We start from the raw sequence: 25,728 nt of genomic DNA, 5'->3' as shown, positions 1-25,728 counted from the left end.
TAAGTGTTAGGCCAATTTTGGGATGATCATATTTCTGTTATATAAACTGCTGCCTGACTCTGTTTTGCAGATTTGAGTTTTTTTTCTTTTTACACCATGTATTTGATTAGATCTAGGGTGTGAAACTTGTGGGGTTTGGATTAGCAAGCAAGGAGGATCAAGGGAGAAAGTATCCCTCCGAAGGTTGAAGCTTGAAGACCCCCACAAGTAGAGTCTGTAAATTTGACTGGGTTGTATAATGACAGACAACTCAGCTGCCAAAAATGTTTGTAATAATCGGGACATTATTTACATTTCTGTCTTTATTTATATACAAAAGCATGCGTTGTTTATTTACTTAGTGTGCAATAGAACAACATGTCTTTCCTAGGTTTCTTCTTTTGTTTCTGTGGGCGTGACCTGGACTCTACTACGTTAGGCTCTTAGGATAAACTAAGTTTTCTACCCCTTAAAATGTAAGCAACCTAAAATGAAATTAGGCTTCATGGTTTTCTAACAAAAGAAAATTTGCATGGCTCTCTTTTAAAGAGCCAAGTTTTTCAAAAACTTAAAATAATCATGCATGGCCAAAAATGTGTCACATGTAGAATGTCTCCACATAAGGATTAGATAACAAAATCTTTTTTTTTTGTGAGTCAGCATTTGCATACCATATATAATTAGGCATCTTGGCCTCAAAGCCAAGCTATAAGCCCTACTTTTTAAATTAAAACAATCTTTCCACTTTACATTTGCATTGAGACCGGATGACATGGTTTTAAAAGCGATTAGGAGGGTTAGCTGGTAGTCCCTTACAGGCGGGATAATAAATTCAGAGGTCAGGCAGGCTATGCCTCTTGTGAGGTGTAGTTCGTAAGCCCCTTTGCACTCGTTAGATTTAGGTTCGAGGCACTACCTATCGGTAGTCCTCACCTTAGACTTAGGGTCCGAGGCAATGGTTGATTTTAAATCATCCTATAAGCCCTCATCTTTCGGGCAATTCCTCCAACAAGTGTTGTTGGGATGTAAGCCCCAACCTTCTAATAAAAATATTAACTTAAACCAAAATTATATTTCTAAAATATAAAGCCCAATATATGATAGTTTGAGCACCTCTGAGTGTCCCTCAGAATCAAGTGCTCCTACCTCACCTTCCCTTGGACTTCACTCAAATCTGATTCTAAGTTAATCTTCTCCTTGAAATTCCTAAAGGACCAAATCCTTTAACTAAGACTTTCTTGGATTTTAAAAAAAACAAACTTTAGTCAATGTCTAAAATGACTTCCAAACAAGAAAACCACTAGTTTAATCAAAAGTTTTCCCAAGCCAAAACTTGGGATGTAATTAACCATAGGGGCTTGCCCCTATGGGACGTCTGTACCCCAGAAATAAATAAATACTGCTTGATCAAACATCGAGTGGGGGAATCTCTGTTAAAATTGTAAATTTTATAGTTGAGTCCATAAGGAAATGGTATTTTTATCCTTCGGGGTAATATATTATATTCTTATGCCGTTCTCGATTGTAAAATATGCAATCCGTTTGATGATACAAAAATTCTCCAACAGAATTGTAAATGACTGAATGTCGCCAGAGATCCTGAATTCTTCTCCATCTATGAGGTATTTCATACACTGGTGTAATCTTGACGGGACAACACCATATTCATGTAACCAAGGACGACCTAGTAGCGCCTTGAATGAAGTATCTACATCAATCACATGGAATTTAGCTTATGTTTGGAGCTCTCTAAATACAAGAGGGAGCATAAATGATCCAAGGGTTTTCTGTCCTTTTTTGTTGAAATCATGCACCATCAGCTTATTTGGCCTGAGGTGTTCCACATCAAGGCAAAGGGATCTCAGTGCTTTCAAGCTTATCAGATTTACGGAGGATCCATGATCAATCAGGATTCGACTGATGATCAGCTTATCGCTCTCTGCAGTAACATACAGAGGACGGTTATGGTCTGCAGTCCTAAGCATCATGTTTTCTTCAGAGAAGGTGATAAATGGCTCATTACGAGTTTGTAGAACCTCAATCAAATTACGTTCAGCAAAATGTCTCGTATATTTCTGGATCTTTGAGAGCCTGAATCAAAGTCTCCTGAAGGTCTTTAAACATTACCAAGACATTATATATGCTGAGCTGTGCTGGGATTTTTCTTAGATGAGATAAGATATTATAATCTATCCCCTTAGCTGAAGTGTTTTTTTTCCTAGGATCTTCTGGGATTATATCATCGTTGATGATTATCTCATTCTCCTTGTCTTTATTAGAGACCCCTTTCTTCGGTTGAGGCGATAGTATCTTGCCGCTTCTTAACTGCACTTGAGCAATCTCCTCCGGTTCAGATTTAATGGAGCATTTTCTTCAAGCCATTGTTGCGTCTAGAGATTCATCCATTGATTCAGAATCACCACCCAGGTTTACATATCCCATCTGAGACACTATGCTAGGGTCTGATTCATCTTCCTCTGAAAAATGCATGTCTTCCTCCGAACTGTAATCCATTGTTAACACCATCATACAAGATTCAGGTGATACTTTTTCAGTGTATTCTTCTTTTGTCAAGGTACTTGGCGCCACAGAGATGACCCGACATACTTTTGTTGGAAAAAAATTCTCATCATCTTCTTCGGTTTCATCAATTTTGAGCTCTGCCATGAAGTCAGCGAGCTTGATAGGTCGCACAGTCTGGTAGTACTCATCCAAACTGTCGATAACCCTTTGGGTTGCAGTCATTTTCTTATTGGGCTTCTTCAGCTTGGTCTTCTTCTTGGAAGATTTCATCTTTCCAGACTTTGAATAACTAGCTTGATTGGAGAGTTATTTAGAAGTAGAAGCTCATGTCATAGGCAGAGCTTTCAAATTTAATACGGTCTCCGTAGGAGATTTTCACTGCACCCCTGGAACTCCTTCGAGTTGTTTCAACATTTTCACAGTCTTCTTGGAGACTACAGTCTCTCAATGTTCTTTTTGAACTGGCTTCTTTTCTTTCATTCTTTCTTCAATCGGGGGTACGGAGGAAGTCGTAACTACCCGAGTTGATTCTTTTCTAGGGTGAGACAGCACATTGTTAGACAATGTGAGTTCCACCTTTTGATATTTTCTTTCGAGCTAATCCTTAAAAACATAACAATCTTCAATAGGATGGCTGACTACCCGATGGTATGGGTAATAATTTGGGTCACCAGTGTGCTTCGACTCCTTGAGCCTCTTGCATTCAGGTAATTCTAGACCCGTTTGCAATATCTGTCGAAATAACTTTGCGACACTTTCCCTCTTGAATAAATATTCTTTTTCATCTTTTCCTTGAGGGATGGGAACGTTATATCTCCAGTTCCTATTGTCTGTCTCGGGCGTTCTCCACCACCCTGATAAGTTTGTGGCTTATCGTTGCCCCTGAGTATCAGCTTCGGCTGGGGCTGAGGGTTGTAGGCCTGTTTGAGCTTTTCTTCATACTGCATTGGTTTCTTTCCCTTGTCTGCGTTGTAAATCACCTGCCTTTCTCTATCAACTCTAGAGAAGAACGTAGAGTCGGTCTCACCCCTTCTAGCACTCTGGGCCTTAGTCTTCGTGGGCTTATCAGAGTGATTTTCTGATATGGATAAGTTCAGTTTTTCAAACTTAGCCACTCTGTCTAGCAAGTCTTGAAATGTATTGATTATAGCCATGCATAGGAAGGGCTGCATCTTGTCATCAATGTTGCCCATTAACAACTGTACGACATGTTCTTCTTCGAGCTGCTGCTCACATTTCATGCTCAGGTTGCACCAGCGAGTAATTTATTTTGTAACTGATTCTTCCATTTTTCTCTTATCAAGAGCGAGGTTAGCGATCGTGGTCTTCTTAGTTGCACTAGTGAACCTCTTCACGAACATAGATTCTAACTCTGCAAAGGTTTTCACATAGTCATTTGGCAATTCAACGTACCATTCGAAAGCAGTTGCTGTCAAACTGCTGACGAATTGTCGGAAGAGTAGGGCGTCATTGCCTCCTGTGTTCCCGCAAGTGGCTTTAAACTATGCCAGGTGTTGCATGGGGTTGTTATTACCGTTGAAAGTATTGAACTTTGGGATTGAATATCCTTTCGGGTATGGTACTTGGTCGTATTCAGCAGTGTACGGACGACTTTTATCCACCAGCTTTTCTGCTTGGTCAACGGCTATAATAGCTCTGATCTTTTCTGTGATTATTCCTTCCAACTGTGCAGCGGTTACAGGTTCAGAAGTACTTGCAACATTTTGTGGGGTGGGCTGGCGAATGACGTTATGGACTTCACGACCACCTTCAGGAGCTCCCTGTACTCCTGAACCTTGTGGCACTTGGAAGTTTGGAGGATCGGCAGGAGGAATAGGTATGGTATCAACAGCGACAGTTCTCTGTATCATCTGCATCATTGCCCCCATCTGAACCATCATCCCAGTCAGCTTTTCATTCAACTGAGAGATTTCCCTGTCTTTGGCTCTCATTTGCGCCTCATTTGTCGTCGCATTTCAGCGAGTGTGACTTTTTCGGCGTCAGAAGTATTCTCATCTACTTCTTCAACCTCTTCTTCTCCTTGGGAATGTCCACTTCTGCCAGTGGCGGACCCATCTCTACGACGACGGCGGTATACTTGTGTAGGTGGCGGTTGCCAATGATCGTCATCTTTCTCATAATCGGCGCCATCATCGATGTTTATATGTGTCATCATATAGATAACTTCAATATCCAGAGTGTTATTTATTTCTTGCATTTCTTCTTCTAAATTTTCCTTCATATATTCTTCGATGTTTTCATCAATATTTTCTTCAATATTCTCTTCAATATTTTCTTCCCCTTTAAGGTATTCTCCTCCTATATTTTCTTCTTCTTCTATATTTTCTTCTAGTACCCGGATCTCCGAGCGGCGTCGCCACTGGATCTCTGGTTCTTGGTTAGGCAAGGAGACTTCTTCAACCAGCGGGCAGCGGTCAAAGTTGGTTTCTTCTTTTGGAGGGAATGGAGGGCGACGGGATCCTTTAGAAGATTCTCCAAATTTTCTACCGTCTGGAGGGGAGTCGTCATGGGTCTTCTTTGGAACCCATCTCTGACATTGTTTATTATTTGAGGCGGATCTCCGGGAAGCATCACCAGATGTCACGCCTAAATCAACTCTTCTTTCTTTTTCATTTCTCCGAGGCTTTGCCCTCCAGACTTATTTTTCTTTCCACCAGGACCTTTCAACGGCAGATCCCTGAACATATGGTTCAGGTGTCACGCTCCGATGTTCACCGCGCGGGATATACTTTCTTTCTCTTCTTTCTGCCGCAACAGATAGGTATTCTCTTGGCGGAGCTCTTCTGGTGTCGACCGCCAGTGGCTGATGGTAACTTTTCTTCTTCATCCCTTTCTCCTTCACAGTTTTCAGAACTCGGTATACTCGAGCTGAAAGAGCCTCTTGGAGGGATTTGAGCTTCAGGCCTTTGATCACAGAAGGACTTCTTTAGCTCACCAGTGGAGCTATTCCTCTTAACCCATCTCCAGTCAGTAAACTTGTTCCGGGTAGGAACATTGGCTTCAGGCTCTTGAGCTGACAGATTGGAGGGATGAACTGGGAGTTGTTGTTGCTGAGCTTGAGTTCAGCGTTCATCTTTCTTCTTTGTCTCATTGTAGGTCTCCCTCCAGATGAGGAGGCTTCAGTATTGTACTTCTCAGATGCAGATAATCCGGTTGACAGAGTAGTGGTATTTGCAACCACCACAGAAACTCTTCCACCATTCATAATTCTTATGGTGGCTGGGATTTTAGGCTGCGACAGCCTCTCGAACACAGAAATCCTCTTATGAGGATTTTCAGCAGTAGGTCGTGGCACTGCTAGATGCGCACGACAGGCAGGAGCTTCAGTAGTAGTGGGTCGTTGCGCCGGCAGATGCGTGCGACGAGTAGGAGCTCCGATAGCTCTTGCAATGACAGCAGGGAAATCAACGCTACCAAACTAGATGGTAGCTCCATTATTCCCAGTTTAAATAACAACATTGGCCAGCTGAATCCTGGCTCCTCGTTCCAGCTGGACGGTCATCGGGGTGTTCTGTAGATCCATCTGTATAAATGAAAGATAAGGGTTGGTTATCAGAATCTGATACATCACCTCGAACTTTCAAAAATGCAGAGACTTGCACATAACACAAAAATAAAAATATACAAAAATGATTAGCAAAAGCAAACCATAAAAATAATTTTAAAACTCTGCTGTATGCCAAATGAATTTGTTGAATGATCATTTTAGAAAATTTAGAGTTTTGAATCGTTAAACGATCATTTTGAAAGACTCAAAATTTTGAATATGAGTTGAAATAACTGCTACTATAACACTGAGATGACTAGCCAAAGATGGAAAGAGAAAACGTTCCCCAGCGGAGTCACCAGAAATCTGTGGGCTCCAAAAATTCAGCCTCAGCCTCCCCGCCACGCTTATGATTGTTTTTTGCTTTTCTTCTTCGACGAGGGAGTTTTAATGGATATGTTCCAGGGTAAATTTTGGAAGGCAGATGGGTTTGTAGATAAGACACTACCTAGAGATTTTGCCCTCATTGTTTGAGGACTTTATGATCTGAGTTCCGGTTTCCTATAGGCGCAAGCCCCTATAGTTAATCACCCCTTTCGATCATGAGAGAGAACTTTCGATTAAGGCTAGTCGTCAATCAGATATGTAGAAATACGTGTTATCTGGCATATTGTAGCAGCAATAAGTTTTGATATGGGATTTGGGTTTGGATTTGAAAATTTGAGAAGGGCTTGATATTTAAAATTGGAAATTTTATCATCTTGCACTTAAAGCGGATGGTGGGGGAATGGATGATAGACCCGATCAAGATCCCATAGTTTCATCGCCCCGGGCCATCATGGTCCCTGGTTTACTTAGTCAGAGGAGGTAGTCGACCCAACCTCACAGAAGGATCCTTGTCGGCAGCGATGGGTTGCTTCGTTCAAGGGTACCTTGTAGACCTGGGGTGAATATTTGTCGAATGGGACAAATTTGAATCCACCTTAGCTAATATAGAGCTTTGTGCCCTATCGATCATATTCTATTGATTTATGTCTCAAGGATTTGATGTCAATAAGGACCATATTAGCTCTGGCCATAACCGGTATTTCGTGGTGCTATTTGGCGGCAAAATCACTTGGTTCAGAGAGCCCCGGGTCATAACCGTTTATCATGCGGTGCCATTTGGCGGTAAAACCGCCTATTAGAGGACACGTACCACGTCCTAATTGGCAGGAGATTGTTTGAGAATGGATCTTAGTGATATTTTCTACTAGTCATTTGGCTCTTTGTGAGCTGAAGTAAAATTTAATTTATCCACCTCACCAAACTGTTGTGAAGGGTGGATTGATTTTACTTTAAGTGTTGATGGATTTATTTCAATTTTAAATATTTTTGGATTTTGATGATTTTGGCATTTTGAGATTTTTTTTGGATTTTTGTGAAATTTTGGATAGCATTTGAAAATATTTAGAATGGACCCCTCCGGTTGAGATTTACATTCAACATGGCCATCATTGGGATGTTTGGGGTCATTTCCATTTGATTGAACATTCTTGACCCTATTAACTTACCAATAAGGAATCGGGTTTCATAGGCTTTGTGCCATTGTTTGTGAATTTTCTTTGTTAAAGGCCTTGAAGGCCTAATATGAATGTATAAGATAAATATTCCGGTTGATATCATGACCGCATATTTATCTTATGGCTCAAACCCTGTCTACTCCTATTTACCTGCTTAGGAGGATCGGGTTTCGTAGGCTTCGTGCCTTTGTTAGTGAATTCTTATTGTTATAGGCCTTGACGGCTAATATGAATGCAATAAAATAAATATACCAGCCGTCGCGACCGTATACTTGTTTGTTAGTTCGATCCCTGTCGACTTCTATTTACCCGTATAGAAGGATCGGGTTTTAACTTAAATTCACTTATCGACCCGCACAGCATCCCTAGACGTCACGTGTGTACCAATAACACGCTCGCCGGGGCCCATGAGAGTCGAGATTGTATTTTTTCTTTTAGTGTACCTATGTGTATACAATTTATAGTGCACGTGCAGGGGCATTTTTTCATATTTTGGTTGTGCAGATAATTGTTGTTTGAATGCACAACATTTCATTTGAGAGCCTATATACGCATTCTGTCCGCTAGTACGAGTGTTGCGGATCCGGTGGCAGTGTGCTGTAGATTGTAGACGCCTTCTGTCTGCTTGTATAAGTGTTGCAGATTCGGTGGCGTCGCGCTTGATGTTACGAGGCACCTCATATTGATATTGTCTCCTCTTTCTCAATCACCGGGGAGGTCTTTTTAGGCTTTGAAATTAATGATTTCTGCTTTGAAGAGAACTTCTTTCAAGCTCTTTAATGTCGTAGGCTTGTTACTTCCGGTGTTTGTGGACACCAAAACGTTATTCTTCTTAAGTATAAGACTAAGAAGAAACTTTGGAACATCAGGAAGTTTAGTTCTAATTTATTTAAACTTCCCTTTCGTTCTGCCAGGGGTGTCCTTCTCTATACATCGAGTTGCCCTTATACCCGAAATACCTGAAGATCTAAATCACCACTATCGTAGGTGATATCATCTGTACTTGAGCCCATAGTGGTTCATTGTACCTATGAAATATCCACTGTTGTTATCCACAAGTGACTTGTGTTTGTTTGCTTGGACCCATTGTATCCACCACGACCTCCTAGAAGTGTTCGTAGGAGAGTCATTTGTACCAGTATCATATCCACCTTTCACCAATCTCAGGTGGTTTGTTGATCGTATTTATTTGTAAGGACGGATCCTCCACTTTTGATCTCCAACATCGCCTTCTTCAATCAACAGGCATTTGTAGGGATTGTCGTAGGAGTTTCCAATGGTGCATATGGGAGGGATGCCCATGCATTTCATTATTGCAGGTACAATGCACCCGATCTAGTAGAGACTGTTGCATGGCTTGCAGGCTAGGGCAGATCGGAAGCTGGGCGTCGGCGCAGGGAGAAGGTAGGCACGGGATAGGGAAGAGAGGGCTTGGATCGGAGGATGGAGGGAGCTTGGCTTGGGGAGGATGAGGTAGGCAAAGCTCTCTCTCTCTCTCTCTCTCTCTCTCTCTCTCTCTCTCGACCGGAAAATCCAAGGGGGACGGGATTCTCGGTTGGCTGGATTTGGTCTGGTAGAGAAATCGGAGGAGGGATCGAGGTCAAGGGCTCGGGTTGGTGTTGATTTGCTTGGTTGGGGGCTACTCGTGTGATGGCTGGCGTCTGTAGGAGGAGCAAGGGTCGGGAACAGAGAAGATCGAAGAGCTCGGTTTGCTGGAGGAGATGAGTGAGAGGAAGCAGCCGCGAATGAGAGCCTTCGTGCTCATTTTAATGACGCGAGGATCGTGTGATGTCGTGCGTGAGATGACGTTGACATGCCAGCGACGTGCGAGTTGTGCTTAGATCGTGGCTTCGGCAGAGCAGGTGAGATTTGATTTTTGATTTCTTTTTTTTTTTGTTTTCTCGGTATAGAAGGTCAACACAAAACTAGTACTGTAAGCAGAATACTAGTACAGTAAGAAAAAGAAGCAGTGAAAACAAGTGCTGAAAGTAAAAAAACTATTATAAGTAAAACTACTACTGCAGGCAAGACTAAGGCTGAAAGAAACAAGTAAGCAAAGCTACTACTGTGAGTTAGAAGCTACTACTGTAAACAAAAAACTACTATGGGTGTCATGGTGGTGAAAAGCCCAAAACTAAGTATCTTTTGCTAAGTCTCCACTAAACTTAATCTCCCCTAACCCTTATTCAATTGGCAACCTCTAATAGAGGCCTTAAGGTCTGCTATTCGGGTCACATTTAATAGAAGAAGTAAGACCCATACATTTGGAAAAATCTCTAGGTAAAAGTAGCCTAAACCTAAATCCCAACTATGAGCTATTTCCAAGCAAAGCTGTAAGACCTGCATGCTAGTGGTACTTCTAAGTGAACAACCCTAAACCCAAACAATTTGGCTACTTCGAAGGGAAGCCGTAAGACCTGCTGCACAAGCTACTTTCAATGTAAGCAGTATGACCCTCTTTTCAAATATCAACCCACGGGTTACTTCCAAGGGAAATCGTAATACCCGCTATATGGGATACTTCCAAGGGAAGCCGTAAGGCCCGCTATACGAGCCACTTTTAATGAGAGCCGTAAGCCTTGATCCAAATCTAAACTACAGCTAACTCCTAAATGGGGGCCGTTAAGACCTAACCTAAATCTAAACTATAGGCAACTCCCAAGCGGAGCCATGAATTTAATTTGGAATTAAATTGCCTTTTCTTTTCTTGATTGTTTATTGAGATTCTATCAATTCAAACTTTTTTTGAATCCTGATGATGTTCAAATCATCTTATCTCACAGTTAAAAATAACCATTTTCCAAAGCATTTTATATCAAACCTGCTTGATATTTACAACCGTCAAACCACGCAGTAGATGTGTTAAGTATATTTTGATTTTAGAGGTTTTAAAATCTACTTTTCAACTAGGCTTCAATCCATTAAAAGTACAAATTGAATTAAGTAGGTTGATAGATATGTGGACATTTGGGTTAAGCTAAGAAGAAATTGATCTAGCTGGGAAATTCTAATCAAGATCTATCCGTTATTGTAAAATGTTTGAATAGCTTAATATTGATTGTAATGCAGATTTTGATTTTCATTTAGGAATTATGCATTTCATAACTAGATTATCAACATTAAGTATACATGCATGCATAGACATCCTAGAGATTGACTTTCAGTTTATGTTGATTAATTTTTACTTCAGCAGGTTTGACCTAGCTGGAGTAATGACCTAAGGATGGCGTGCATGTGCGATTTAGTTTTAAAGACATGAGGGAAGCATTTTAATTCCGTGCTTCCTGATAATTTGTCTGATTTTGAAGATTGGGGTGAAGTCATGAAATTTTCTTGCATATCTGTGCAGAGACATGCAGATACTTGAAATGTTAATCTAGGGGTTGATTATATTGCTTAGTAATTCTTCTAATAACATTATTTTCTTACTTTGGTCCAGAGTTTTTTTTTTCAATGCTCTCTGTTTGGATTTAATTTTGAAGATACTTATGTTACATAGTGCTCTTTCTAAGCGATCATCTAAATTTGGAGTAAAGATTGAACATATTGTACAACATTGAAACATGTGATGTTTGCAGGTTTAAAATTTAATAATTTATCTCAACAAAAATATGTGACTAATAGCTTTCACCAAACATCTACATAAAGATTTAAATTGCTAGGTGTTTTTGTCCTTTGAGAACATTTAGTCAATCTCACACTATTCACACTATAACCACTCTTATTTTAAATGCAATTTTTTAAAATGCTCTTATCCGCTAAGGTTTTAAATTGAAGATTACATAATGATCTTTTTGTAGTTGTGCCTAATTAATTGTGGAAATTATTTATAATATTTGTTTCAAACGGGTGGTCTAATTAGAATTTTGTGATTAAATGCAACATAAACCACGTTTGTGTTGGAAAAAAAAAAAACTATCAGATTATCTTGTTCGCATGTGTTTTATTGAGATGTCATGGTTTATATTAGATCACCTATTTGATGTTTTTTCTTGACTATTCATGAAATGAAATAATGAATAGGCTAAATAATTCCTAGGTAAATAAAAGGGATTCATGCAGAATAAAATTGTCATTGGATTATGTTTTTGTGACAGAGATGAGGATGCTCAGGTGGATGAGTGGCTTTACCCTTAGAGATAGGATACGAAATGAGCATATACATGAAAAGTTTGGAGTAGCTCCAGTAGAAGATAAGATAAGAGAGACTCTCCTTAGATGGTTTGGTCACATAAAACGGCAGCCTTCCGATGACCTGATTAGGAAAGTAGAGGTATTAGATTTGACTTATGTTAAGATAGGTAGAAGCAGACCTAAAAAAACTTGGTTAGAAAATATTAGAAATGATCTTTCTTTATTAGATTCAAACGAGAATTTGACTTTTAATAGGACAATGGAGAAAAAGGATTAATGTAGCCAACCCCACATAGTGGGATAAAGGCTTGATGTTGTTGTTGTTGTTGTAATGATGCGAGCATAATTGATGAATTGTTAAATCTCTTTTAATTTGGGACGATTGCAGCTTTTTATAATGATGGTTCTAAAATGTAAAACTATGATGCACCTTGGAAGTACAACAACAACAACAACAACAACAACAACAACAACAACAACAACAACAACAACAACAACAACAACATGTCTTTAATGATTTGAATATAAGCATTATTGACTCCTTTCTTATCAAGAACTCTCCATAGCACTTCTCTTGGAACTTTATCATATGCTTTTTCTAAATCAATAAATATCATATGTAGATCCTCCTTATTTCCTCTATATTTTTCCATCAAACCTCTGAATAAATGTATGGCTTCCATAGTCGACCTACCCGGCATAAATCCAAATTGAAAGATACAGTTGATCTACTATTCGAGAGATAGATTGGATATCCCACAAACCCTAGCCACCATTAAAAAACTCACACCAACAGAGGAAAATAAACTCAGCATGCATACCATCAAAATCCTAGACAAAATTTCTCCTTAAATAGCCCTAATACACAATTAAAACATTCCAAAAATATTAAAAACTCCCACAATTACAACCTTCCACAATAAAAACATTCCTAAAATATTAAAACTTTCCACAACTAAAGCTTTCCTAAATTAAAACCTTCCTAAATACCTCCCCTTAATTCCTTACATAATGAATAATAGCTCCTCCGGCTTGGCTGTGGGCCCCTGGCATATTAATTCTCCTCTCCCCCCAGAGACGCACCTTCTCCTCATGGTAAAGGATGAGAACTGTCTTTCGATAATTTGTTTCAACAACAAAATCTGCTTCTTGTCGAGAACCGCTTAGCACATGATCCAGTTCTCTATATTTTTCATTATATTTTCGTGCTTCACTCTAGAGAATATGTCATCTTTCAACAGTTTAACATATGCTAATGCCTTCACTTTTTATTAGATCTGGTCTTGTGATTCTATTTGACTTCCATGCTTTGACTTCTCTTGTTTCATCATCCACGTTGGTACCGGAAACAACTTCTCCTTGCTTTAGAAGTCCTTCAGAATCTGCCATTGCTTTTTGAAGCACCTTAACCTTCGTACGCAACTTTTTTAGCTCCAATATTCCAGTTGATGCTCTTAGACTTCTTGAGCTGTGATGCTTGCGTCATACTTGACTGAAATTTTTGGTCTGCTTTCTCTTACTTTTCTGAATGTGAAGTTTTATCAATGAAATGGTGTACCTCTAGAGACGCAATCTTATTTTCCAAAGAAGCAAAAAGGGGAACATAAACATTTAATTTTGCCTTTAGCCCCTTATTTCTTTTACGAGCATTTCAACACTTTCTTTTAAATCTTCTTTTTGTACATTTCTGCAAGCAAGTTCTTCAACTAGAAACTTCATTTGCACAATATCAGCTGTCCCAAGGCCCTTAAGTATCTGCATCAACTCAAAGAACTTCTCCTTAAATATCAATTCCATGAATGATGAAACATGAAGATCATGTACTAACTTTGCAGCTTTTGTTTTGTTGCATATGCATTCGTCAATTGATACGTAGACTTTAGATGCCATGTTTTTTTTTCTCGGTTTTGTGTGCTTCCACTCCATGCAATTTATAAAATTCCTTTTCCAACATTTGATCGGATTTTTGAAAGCACAAAATCTCATAATCTTTGCAGAAATTTTCTTCTTCTAATAATGAAAACAAGTTCTTCTCTTATCCATTTATAACCAAGTCCTATTGATCACATGCACACAACCATCAGGAGCTAGAGGCAATTCTGAGTTTTGGATGCCTTGAATCTTGCTTGAATTGGACAGCTCCTTGTATCTCTGCTCTAAAAAAGTTTCCCGCCAATCTCTATATCTATGTTGAGTTTTTCAAGGAATTTCTTGCTGGCTGGATTTTATTTTCAAAAAGTACTGTGGGTTCAGCACTTCTTATGATGCATGTTTTAGCTTCAAGAGCTCTCATGCACTCATTAATTGCTCTGATCTCCTGGCTTATATCATTTGTGATCCTATAAAGATTGTTCACATCACCAATTAACTACTTTATATGAGAAGATTTTTAGCAATGCAACTCCTGAAAATTAATGAGAGGAGCTCCTTAGCAATTGCTTCATTAAGGATATCATCATTTTCCTCTTCACATGCTTCATTTCGTTCACTTAAATCATACAATTTCTTTGGCAATGATTCATTTTCCTTGAGCAACTTCAAGATTTCACTTTGAGAATTTAAATATGCTTCTTGTAAATCTTATAATCTGCCACACATTCTATCCAATCCTACATTTAACATTTCGTCTCGCTGTTTGCCCGCATTAATATCCTTTTGTAACTGTTATTTATCTCCATTAGTTCGTAATTTTTTCTTTGGAGGTTAAAAATATCTTGATTTCTCAAAATAGTTTCTTGCTCAAGCACTTTATTTTGTGCTCTAAGCTCCACCAATGTTAGTGCAAGCTGCTCTAAAAGTGTGAAAGAAGATAGATTACTCAAGTTGAAAATGATAGGTTTCACCCTTCGTTACTTGAATAATAGCATGCAGCTCTGCAATTTTGTTTGAAATAATGTGCAAAATATTATCTTAACAATCAATTGAAATCTCACAATCCTTGGCATCATATGACTCACAAACCTTTTTAGTGTCGTTTGTTTTCATCATCATATGAATCCCTTCCAAAAGTTTCACATTATAGTCTGACAGTGTAATTGCTTGAATATCACCATGTACTTTTCACAATCTTTAGAGAGAAATAGTTTATTTTCTTAGTCAATTCATAATTGCTACAAGATGAAACTATTAATCTTAATGTTTACTAATTTATAATGATCCTCCTCAAGCTCCTGTTTTCTAACTTGGATTTGTTTCAGTATTTTAATTTGACTACTCTAAATAATCAACTTGTCTACTGAAGAAACTGATATCATTTACATCCTCTAGTTTTTCTTGTCGGAATGGACAATGTAGTTCTTCCACATCCTTCTCATCTATAATTTCATCATTACCTTATAAGACCACACACTGATTATCTATACTTTGAAGATGCAGCGCAGCTCTTTCCAACTGAATTTCATTCTTTGAGTTTTTTAGCTTAATCAATTTGATATCAATTTTATTCTTTGAGAACTCTGTATTAATTACATCCTGAATATTTTCATTTCCAGAAACACCCGTACTAGTAGAAACCAAAGGTGCTTCCACTAGTTTTTTTTTTATTATTCTTAAACGTTGACTTGGTTTCAGTGTATTTCCCATCTTCGTTTTTGGATTCTGAAAAACACAGGTTATTGGGATATGGATTTCTCGGTAGAATCACTTTGCTTGCACAAGTACTCTTAGGTTTTGATCAACACCATCAGCTTGGCTTTGCAAGTTTATTTCTTCGCCCTCTTCATTCATATCTTTCTTCTTGTCGATAAGTTTATCCTCGGAAGAAACTTGTGTATCACTTATTGAACTCCCACTCTTATTCTACTTAATCCTCCACATCTTCAACTTTCTCACCCTAGGATCGTCACCGCCCCAATAGCTTCTTCCTCCTCTAGTGTAGCGGTTGTTGTGATCCCTCCATGTTTTCCTTGTGTATGGAGGGTTGAAATCTCTCCTTTCTTTCACCCTCCTTGCATGATCCGATCTCAACGACTCAACTCGATCCCATCCATATCCGGTCGCCCACTCTTGCCCAAAATGCCTCCCATAGTGATTGGCTACCCCACCACCTCCACCAGAAAATTCTCTTCTTGTTGTCCCCCCATCCGGAAATCTTTATCAGAGCCCTAGAAGGTGGCTCTTGATTTTAGAAACTCTTCTTATCGAACTCCTCCCTTCTAATCACTTTTACCTTAGATTCGGCTAAGGGAATTCCGATCACATCTTGGTTAGGGTTTGCAATTGAAACTGCCAGTGGAGTTTTGGATTACATCTCCATAAGCTTCCTCATCATCTCCTCCAACTCTTCAAGTCTTCTTTCCATCCAATTCTCCATGGATAAAAACCCTCCTTTGATGGTTGAGAACTTCTTCACTTTGCCTTTCAACACATCCACCTTCTTTCATGCCATCCCTCCAAAACCTTGCTCTGATATCATTTTGATGCGTCTTGGAAGCAAAAACAACAAAGTAGAGAAGAAATTCAGGAACACAAATATAGGTACTGATTTTTTATTACTACTTCAACTAATAACGAAAGATACAATTGATATACACTATTCGAGAGGTATATCCGCTCTCCCACAAACACTAGCAACTGCTAGAAAACTCATACCAACAAGAGGAAAATAAACTCATTATAAATATCATCAAAACCCTAGACAAAACTTCTTAAATAGCCCTAACACACCGTTAAAACCTTCCAAATTATTAAAACCTTCTTAAAATATTACAATCTAGCCCAGAACCCGCCGTTTGCTACAGTGTCGTAGTATGCAACGGCGACGAATTATCGCATCCATCCCATCTCCCGCGTGTGAAAATGCCTCCATGTTCGTGTCGTTAAAACGGCAACGATACTTCTCTTCTTCGCTTCTTTCTCACACAGCCGAAACCCCTTGTCCGAGCCCTCTACCTAGTAGAAGCCTCCTTTTTCTTTGCCTTCTTTTAGATCCACACATCGACCTCCACTCAAACTCCGCTGACTCCACCTTGCATTACTCAACCTCGACTCCGATCCAAACCAATCGCCAGATCTCCTCTTACCTGTAGCCGCAAGCCTTCCGGTCTTCCCAAGCTGCACACACCTTCCCGACCTCAATCCACTGCCTTCTTCTTCTTCCTCAAACTACAATTGCCAACCATCCCTCATTCCATATAATCTCCTCTTCCCTAGTCACACCTCATGCGAGGTTCATTCAAGAAGAGCTCCATATGACCTCTGATCCATACCCTCACGAGACGATCTCCTGCTCTACCTAGCCGACCCCTTCTCTCCCCCACGACTCTATCTATAAAGCCCATATTCACTAATCCAAACCCCATTCAAATCAACCCACTATAAGCCCAAGGCCGCATACCTCATCAAGCCTTGCATCACTATGATCTCCTCATCCCTAATCGCAGCGCATCGAAAAATTGCCTCTACATTTTTTTCTTTAGCGTGCTGGGAAGGGAACCCAGTGCGACACCTACTGCGAGGCGGTGACGAATATAAGTACATGTAGGTGCCTTAGTGCCTACGAGGAAAGATCTGTGCATTTCAAACAAGTACCAAAAAATCCATATGCGTTTATTTGGCGTGGTGGGATTGAAGATTTATGGTCGCGATGTCATCTGACACCTACCGTACATGCTTTTATCCAGCGTGGGGGGAGGTCTAGACTCCTGAAATTTTCTCTAAATACAGGGAAGATGCAGGGAGGCTGCCGAATTTTCTGGTGAACATGGGACCTTATTTGAATTTAAATAAATACTGTAGATGACCTAAATCAAATCAAATAATGATGATTTGAACTTGCCAAATGAATAAAATTTGAACAATTAACAGAGACTTACAAATTTTAACAGAGAAAACTGACAAAAAGACTTGAATAAAGAACATAGGGGACTTGAACTTGAATGACATGATGGCGATTTGAATTTGAACTCGAACAATTTTATCAAGGGACTGGACTTTAAATCAATAATGAACATACGATCAAGTTAAAAATACAAACATTAAGTGATTAGCTCGCTCATTCAAATGAATGCAAATAAATAAGTAGAGAACTTATGCAAAGAACGATATGTGCACAGGAACACAATGCTTGGGTAAATACAACAGTGCACTTTTATGAAGAAGGAAACTTGTGATGAGCGAAGAAGCTCACACACAGTTAATGTTACTCAGGTGTAAACAAATATACTAGACTCCTGCAAGTGACAACGATCGATGACATGAAGTTTCCCATAAAAATCAAAAGTCTTCATGCTGTTTAAAATGTAAATGCCAATTAGCAATAGAAAGGGTGTCATGAGTCATGCCGTAAATCATGAGGCAATGTGATGAATAATCAACTATGATGCACGGACACGGCGACACGGACACGACTCGACACGGACACGGGACACGTTTTTTTGAAAATATAAGACACGGGTACGACGCGGAAACGGCAATACATTTTTTTATATAGTGTATATATATTAATGTAATATCATATTAAAAATGACAAACAATAATAAATGAATGACATGATAACTTGTCTAGTTTATAATATAAAATATTTAATACAAAATATCTAGTACAACCACAAAAATATAAGCAAATAATCATTTACTACAACATCAAGTATTCAAGCTTTAATTATTATGATTAGCTTTAGAGGTTTGTTTTTGGCCTTCAATATCATCATCATTGAATATCACTACTTTCAACTCTGGTTCAACAAGAGAAAGATTTGTAATTGTGCAAAAAGAGAGGAGATGAAAATACCTTCACTGCCAAAGAGAAATGAAAATGAAAATATTCGATGAATGGGTATTAAATGTAGTCGTTGATTTGATGTTGTGGATATGAAATAAGAAATTTAGTTTAAATCTTGCAAAATATAAGAAATTATATGTTTTAAAAAATTATAAAATATTTAAAATACGCGTGTCCGACACGAGTGTCCAATTTATTTTTAATATTTTTTTAATCGGACACGTTTTCGGCGTGTCCGACACGTGTCGGAGGAGTGTCGGACGAGTGTCGTGTCGGACACGGTGTCGGACACTGCACGCCTCTTTGAGGAGAAGTGTCGGTGCATCATAGATAATCAATGACAAGCTAGCTTATAGATAAGTGCAATAGGTGCCTATAAGTCAAAATATAGACGAGCATGCTAACTTGCCTACGAATGATAAAGCATCCTACATGATATGCTTGAGGACAAAGTGTGGGAAGCGTACAACAAATGTAGTGGTATTCCTACAGTTAGTGCTTAGCAATATGCAATCATACACATTGGTCTCGTATGAATGCAAAAGTTAATATGCAAAATGAATGAATATAGAATTTGTAACGTGTACAATAGTCCGCCTACGAGTTACTACAAGGAGCATGCAATGAATGTGACCATTCTCCGACGAGCATGTATATAAGAACTTGCAATGGGCAAACTTTCAAACATGAAATGTGCAAGAACGAACACTGAAAATTGATGCACAAGCAAATGCAACAATTCACTGATCAATGTGATAACAAAGTTAGATGGCAAACACAATCATTCATAAATCAATATGTATGAAGGAACTGGTGATGGGTATAACTCACTCGTCGATTTATTGCAATGATGACCAGTTCCCTATGTATACATATATGCATACAACATGTCATTTGTAAAAAAGATCAAGTGGCTCATGAGCAACGTGAAGGAAGAATTTTCGATGAGTATGCTAATCTACCAAAGAGATGTTAAGCTTTAAATAGGATGTGGCCCTCCTAAAGTCAATGCAAGTTGATGTGTAGGCAAGCATATCGATCCCTTGCAAAGCAACTATGAGAGACTTGTCGATCCTTTGTTAATAACAACAAGATGCATACAAGTGAATACAATGTGCTTATCAACCTATAAATGAACTTAAGGGCCTTATATGAACATGAAGACAATATGCAAGTAAATGCAATCGAATGGATGTCAGCAATCAAATAAGATTCATGATGAATGAACTCTCAACGCATGCAAGTGATGAACGATGAAAAAAAAAAAGGCTCAAAGTGTTCAGCCGAGTCAACCTGTGAATGAGAGCAAGTGACATCTATATCAATCATGTAATCAACTACAACCAGAAGAGTTTGACATGTAACTTACTTGATGGAAAGAAAGTATCAACAATCCAATAGATCAACAAAATGAATAAACATGGAGAAGTGCAATAGTGTCTTGATCATCAGCAATAATTCAACATACAGAAAATGCATCAACAAAGGATATTATTGCAATCAAACATGCAAGAATCTATAGTAGATAAAGAACCCCAAGGGCAAACTGCTTGTAAGTAAAGATCAGAATGAAAAATATGAGGATAAGCTCACAAGCGATAGCACAAGATCTATAATCATTTTCCCTCTTCAAACAATGAAATATGACATGCAATGAACATGACGGTTTGATGCATTCCATGAGTTCGGAGTGAATGAGGTCTATGCACAATCAATGTTATTGAATTCTAATCAAGTATGCTAATTTAACTACAAATAATAATACTTTATGTAGCAAGCTTATAAGCATGTGGTAGTTTCCTACAAATGCTAAGGATCAATGTGCAATAAATGCATCAATTCACTTGTATGCAATGTAGCCTCTCGCACACACATAGTGCAATATGTGGCAAGTGCTAACACCTATTGATAACAACAAAAGATATTTGCACATATAATGAATCGCACATGAGGGGTACACTCACGAGTAAGGCATAGGGATCTAACAACTTCTTACATAAAGCATATTGAACACATCAGCCTACTTATAAGCAATGACGGTGGTTAAAATGTGAAAGCAATGATTCATCTACAACTGACACTAGATGTCTTGTAGATACAAATGACAGCATAGAATGTTGTAATAAGTCAACAACCATCTAGGGGAGGTATATACATAGATCCCTTGTAAGCAAAAGATGATCGATCAACAACCATCTGGGCAATGAATGCAAATGTTTGTGGGGTTGTAGGAGATTCACTATATATGCAAAATGCCATATACGAACAAAATACCAAATGACTACAACAAATGTAAATGCCTACGAGCTACCACAAAAGACCCGTCAAATATTCCAAAAATGCTCCCACACATGCACTACAACGTGTATACACACGAATGGGAAAGTGCATTTCCAAGAATATATACTTGCATGGGCCCCGATGAGTGTGTTACAGGTACACGTGACGTCTAGGGATGCTGTGCGGGTCAAATAATAAATCCAAGTTCGAACCTGATCCTTCTATGCGGGTAGATAGGAGTTGACATGACTCAAACCATCAAACAAATATACGGTCGTGGTATCGGTCGAGATATTTGTTTTATACGTTAATGGCCTTCAATGTCGATAACAAGAGAAATCCACTAATAAAAGCATGCAGCCAACGACGAACCCATTCCTCTATCGGCAAGTAGACAAAGTTGACAAGATTCAATCAACAAATGAAAATGCCCTAATCACCCCAATGATAGTCGTGTTGACAGAAAATTTCAACCGAAATTGTTAATTCACAATCATTCAAAATTCCACCCAAATACCTAAAAAATTCAAAAAACTCTTAAAAATATCAAATCTAAATGTTGAAAATATAAATAATCTAACAAATGCTTAAAGCAAAACTCATTCATCATCCGTTATAATTTACTAAGGTTGATAAATTTGAAAATACATTTCAACTCACAAAGAGCTAGTGTTTGATCGAGAATATCACTAGGATTCATTCTCAAATCATCTCTTACCAGTAAGAATATGGCATGTGTCTTTTAACCAGTGGTTTTGCCGCCAAATGGCACCGCAGGTCAACGGTTATGACCGGGGCTCTCTGAACGGGGTGCTTTTGCCACAAAATGACACAACTAAATTACGATCATTGCCAGAACCCGGATGCTACCCAACGGCACTAAATTATTGAGATATGAATCAATATGATATAATCAATAAGGCACAAAACCCTCTGCTAGCTAAGGTGGAGTCAAATTTATCCCCTTAGACAAACATACACTCCAAGTCTATAAGGTACCCTTGGATAAAGCAACCCATGGCTGCCAACAAGGATCCTTTTGTCAGGTTGGGTCGACTACCTTCTTTAACTAAGTAGACCATGGACCAGGATGACCCAGGATGATGGAACCATGGGATCTTGATCGGATCCATCATCCATTCCCCTACCATCCGCTTTAAGTACAAGATGGTGAAATGTTCAATTTTAAATATTAAACTTTCAGCAATTTTTTCTCATGCTGCTACTATATGCCAGATATCACGCATTTCTACGTATTTGATTGATGACTAGCCTTAATCGAAAGTTCTCTCTCGTTATCGAGAGGGATGATTAACTATAGGGGCTTGTGCATATAGGAAACTAGAACTCATCATAAAGTCCCCTCAAAATGAGGGTGAAATCTTTGGGTAGTATATTATCTACAATCCTAATCTATTTCCCCAAAATTTTTTCCAGAACTTAATCCGATAAAACTCCCTCGAAAGTAGAGGGGAGGTCATGGTGCAAATTTTTGGATCCCACAGGTTAAGGTTTGGAAATCAAAGTAATAAGAGAGCTATCCCAAATGAAGCCTAAGGCTAGGATGGTTGGATGAGAAAACAAAAAGCACAATGATAAATCAAGTGGATCAGAAACTGAATGGATGGAAGAGATGAATCTAGAATAGAAAGAGGGAAGAAGTTGACACAAGGATTGTTTCACAATAGGGCTTATGCAGGATTTGAGTAGGATTTATGCTAAATCCTGCCAAACAAGTTTTAAGCAGCTGATAGATCTCACGGTGGAATAAATCCTCTGTCCCCTCTTTTTTCATAAATCTTGGATTTCCTAATTGCTGGAGTTTGACGGATTTATGAGATTTGGCTGAAGAAGTGCACGAAAGGGAGAATGATAGTTACTTTTGCAGCGAGCAAGCTCTCGTCACTATGCTTGATCCAACAGGAAAAACTACCAAATTTCGCAACTTCCGATTCGACAGGAAGGAACGCCGTTGAAGGAGCAAAAAAGATTTTAGCAACTTGTTTAAAACCCTGGCTCACTCGAAGTTCATAGTTTAACAACAATGAATAATGCAGAATAGAAGAAAGGTGCAAATCGTTAGGAATTATTTTTAAGTAATTAATTAATATACATTAAAAAATAAAAAGGTAATTAATGATATAAATAATAATTAAATAAAAATTAAATAATTAATATTCTAAATAATAATTAGATAGCTATTCATAATATAATAGTAGTTATATAATTAGTAAAGTTATTAATATTTATAATAAAAATTAGATTATTAAGCTAATTAATATCTCTATGTTATAATTAATCTTCTAAATAATAATTATATTATTAAATTATTTAATAGTTAAACTAGTTTCTGATTATATTATTTATAGTTGTAATTTATTAACGGTAATTTAAATTAAAATGAATAGGCAACTTGTATTATATATGTAAATTGAATTTAAGCTTTTAATAAACTAACTGTCTTAAATCCAAAATTACATTGCCAAGTGGTTCCATAGGATTTATTACTCGTCTTGCCAAACAATTTTCAGGATTTAACTTTAGTAGGATTTAGTAAATCTGGATTACTAAATCTTACTAAAGTTAAATGATTAAATCCTACTTGTTGCTAAACAGCCCCTTAGAGTCTATGAGACGTTTGTGTGATTGGATGTTTGTGGCTGTGTTTTAATTTTACAGGAGCGCCTATAAGGAGTTAGGATTTTTGAATATACGTTGTATAACCTGCCTATTGTTTGATGTATGCCACCAATGATTTATTTTGATTATGGTGCCTTTCATTGTAAATACCAATTTTAAACTCCTTGTATGATAGTCCCGCTCATCTAATTTGTATGAGGGCAATGAATTGTCTCAAACTAATTGATTCAGCTGGATTGTTTCTATATAAATCAAATTGGTTTGCAACAACTGTTAAAAACTTAAGCGAGTCATCCTGGAGCTGTTAAAAATTCCTTAACAAATTTTGCTCACAGGTTACAACATGAGCTTGAAGTCTCTACAAAACAGTCTATATTTGTTGGTTCAAGCATCAGTGATACAATTCGTACATGCATTGTACTGGGGAACCATAGAGCTGCTCTGAGAGTGAGAACAGAATTCAAGGTGACAGGCATCTAGTTGCTTGAAATTTGAAACATCAATATGCCATTTTTCTTTGTCATACCAAATCTGGAAGAAATCTTTTTTGCAGGTTTCTGACAAGAGGTGGTACTGGCTCAAAGCCTTTGCACTGGCTACAGTGAGGGACTGGGATTCTCTTGAAAAATTTTCCAAAGAGAAGAGGCCACCGGGTGGTATATATTTCTCTCATTTTCATATGGCTCCATAAGTCATTTGGCCATCAATCATTTAATCACTTGAAATGTATGCTGTTTGTTATACAATATTAGTGCTTTTACAACAAGTGTAATGTGCCAATCTATTTAGTAGTTCATTTAGATGGTTTTTCTTATGCATGTGTGTAGTGTATACTCGTTCTGCCTACGCATTATCAACGAATTAATTTAGATTCAACATCTTTAATGGTCCTGTGAGCGTTGATTTATGCCTATGACTAGAAGATAGGCACATCTCGAAGAACAACATAACCCTGAGCCATTAGTGAACATATAGAACCTGACCTTTACCACTTGTTGTAACCTTGGGCAGATGAAAAAAGACTCACCTAAATGATTCAAGATGTTCTAGGAGGATTTTAGAGGAATGCTCCAAGAGAAATTGAACTCAATGGTTTCTTTGACTCGATAGTTCTACATAGAAGGTTGAAGACTAGGGTGCTTACCACTATATCCAATATTGACCCTACTAGTTGTCACACAAGTGACGAATAGTACTATCCTCCTTGACAGTATAAAGAAGAGAACTTGAGCAGACCAACACACTACCCAGAGAGATAGCTGAAGTAAGGCCACTTTCAAAGTTCAAGAAGCCCAACTTGGAATCCTACTGGAGGAGAATCAACTCCGTTGAGCACATCATGTATTTTGAGTTTGCGACATCTTTGCTTGACATTGATGGCGCCTTAAAATGTCGATTATTCCTCACCACCTTCAAGGTATGTACCTTTGGTGGTTTAGTCATTTTCCATTAAGCGCCATCACCTCATTTGTATAATTCAAGAGAATATTTGTTACTCAGTTTGAAAGTGTCTTGAAGCCCTCAAAAAACTTGCAAGCTTTCTTAATAATGGGCCCGAAGCCAGGCAAGCCACTACAAAGCTTTGTTTTCCAGCTCCAAAAAGATATGTTGGAATTGAAATACTTCAAATATGTAGCCGTGCATGCTACCTTGAATTATGAGAAGGCTCCTTTTGTTATGCTTTCATAATTAGTAACCTTGGATATTGAATGAATTACTCAAGCTCACCAGCATCCCTGTGAACATAGAGCACAATTGTGTGGGCTCCGAAAAATTCCATTTTGGATTGTGTGATCCCGGCCTCTCCACGTCATTCGTCTATTTTTCTTTTAAGCGTTTGTATGACGACGACAACAGAGAGTTTTAACTAGATTAGATTCCGGGGGAATTTTCAGAAGGCAGATTGGGTTTTAGATAAGACACTACCTAGAGATTTCGCCCTCATTTGGTGAGGACTTTTTTATCTGAGTTCTGGTTTCCTATAGGCGCAAGCCCCTATAGTTAATTACCCCTCCTGATAACAGAAGAGAACTTTCGATTAAGGCTAGTCATTAAAAGGGTCGAATAGGTTATAAACCTATCATATAATAGCAATAATTCTAGGGTTTAAATCTTGAATTTGGATAATTTGAAATCTAAAGTTTATCACCACAAACTTAAAACTGGTGGTGGGGGAATGAAGACGAGCCCGATCAAGATCCCATGGTTCCGTCGTCCCGGGCTGTCATGATCCCTGGTCTACTTAGTCAGAGGAGGTAGTCGATCCAACCTGATAGAAGGCACCTTGTCGGCAACCATGTGTTGCTTCGTCCAAGAATACCTTGTGGACCTGGGTTGGTGTTTGTCTAAGGGGATATATCTGAATCCACCTTAGCTGACAGA

General features: G+C 38.4%; 1 protein-coding gene across 1 annotated transcript in view; it reads left to right on the top strand.

Moving 5' to 3' along the window:
* Nucleotides 1-25,728, top strand: part of LOC110114087 (protein VACUOLELESS1) — a 165,347-nt gene that overhangs the window by 119,675 nt on the left and 19,944 nt on the right. Inside the window, exons 12-13 of the mRNA XM_028696467.1 lie at nucleotides 23,682-23,811; nucleotides 23,900-24,002. Coding sequence (XP_028552300.1) covers nucleotides 23,682-23,811; nucleotides 23,900-24,002 — 233 coding nt within the window. The remainder of the gene's footprint in view (nucleotides 1-23,681; nucleotides 23,812-23,899; nucleotides 24,003-25,728) is intronic.

This window comes from Dendrobium catenatum, unplaced genomic scaffold, assembly GCF_001605985.2.
Source record: "Dendrobium catenatum unplaced genomic scaffold, ASM160598v2 fragScaff_scaffold_743, whole genome shotgun sequence".
Taxonomy (NCBI): Eukaryota; Viridiplantae; Streptophyta; class Magnoliopsida; order Asparagales; family Orchidaceae; genus Dendrobium; species Dendrobium catenatum.
Note: the sequence above shows the minus strand (reverse complement) of the source record. Positions and strands in the feature narration are given on the sequence as shown.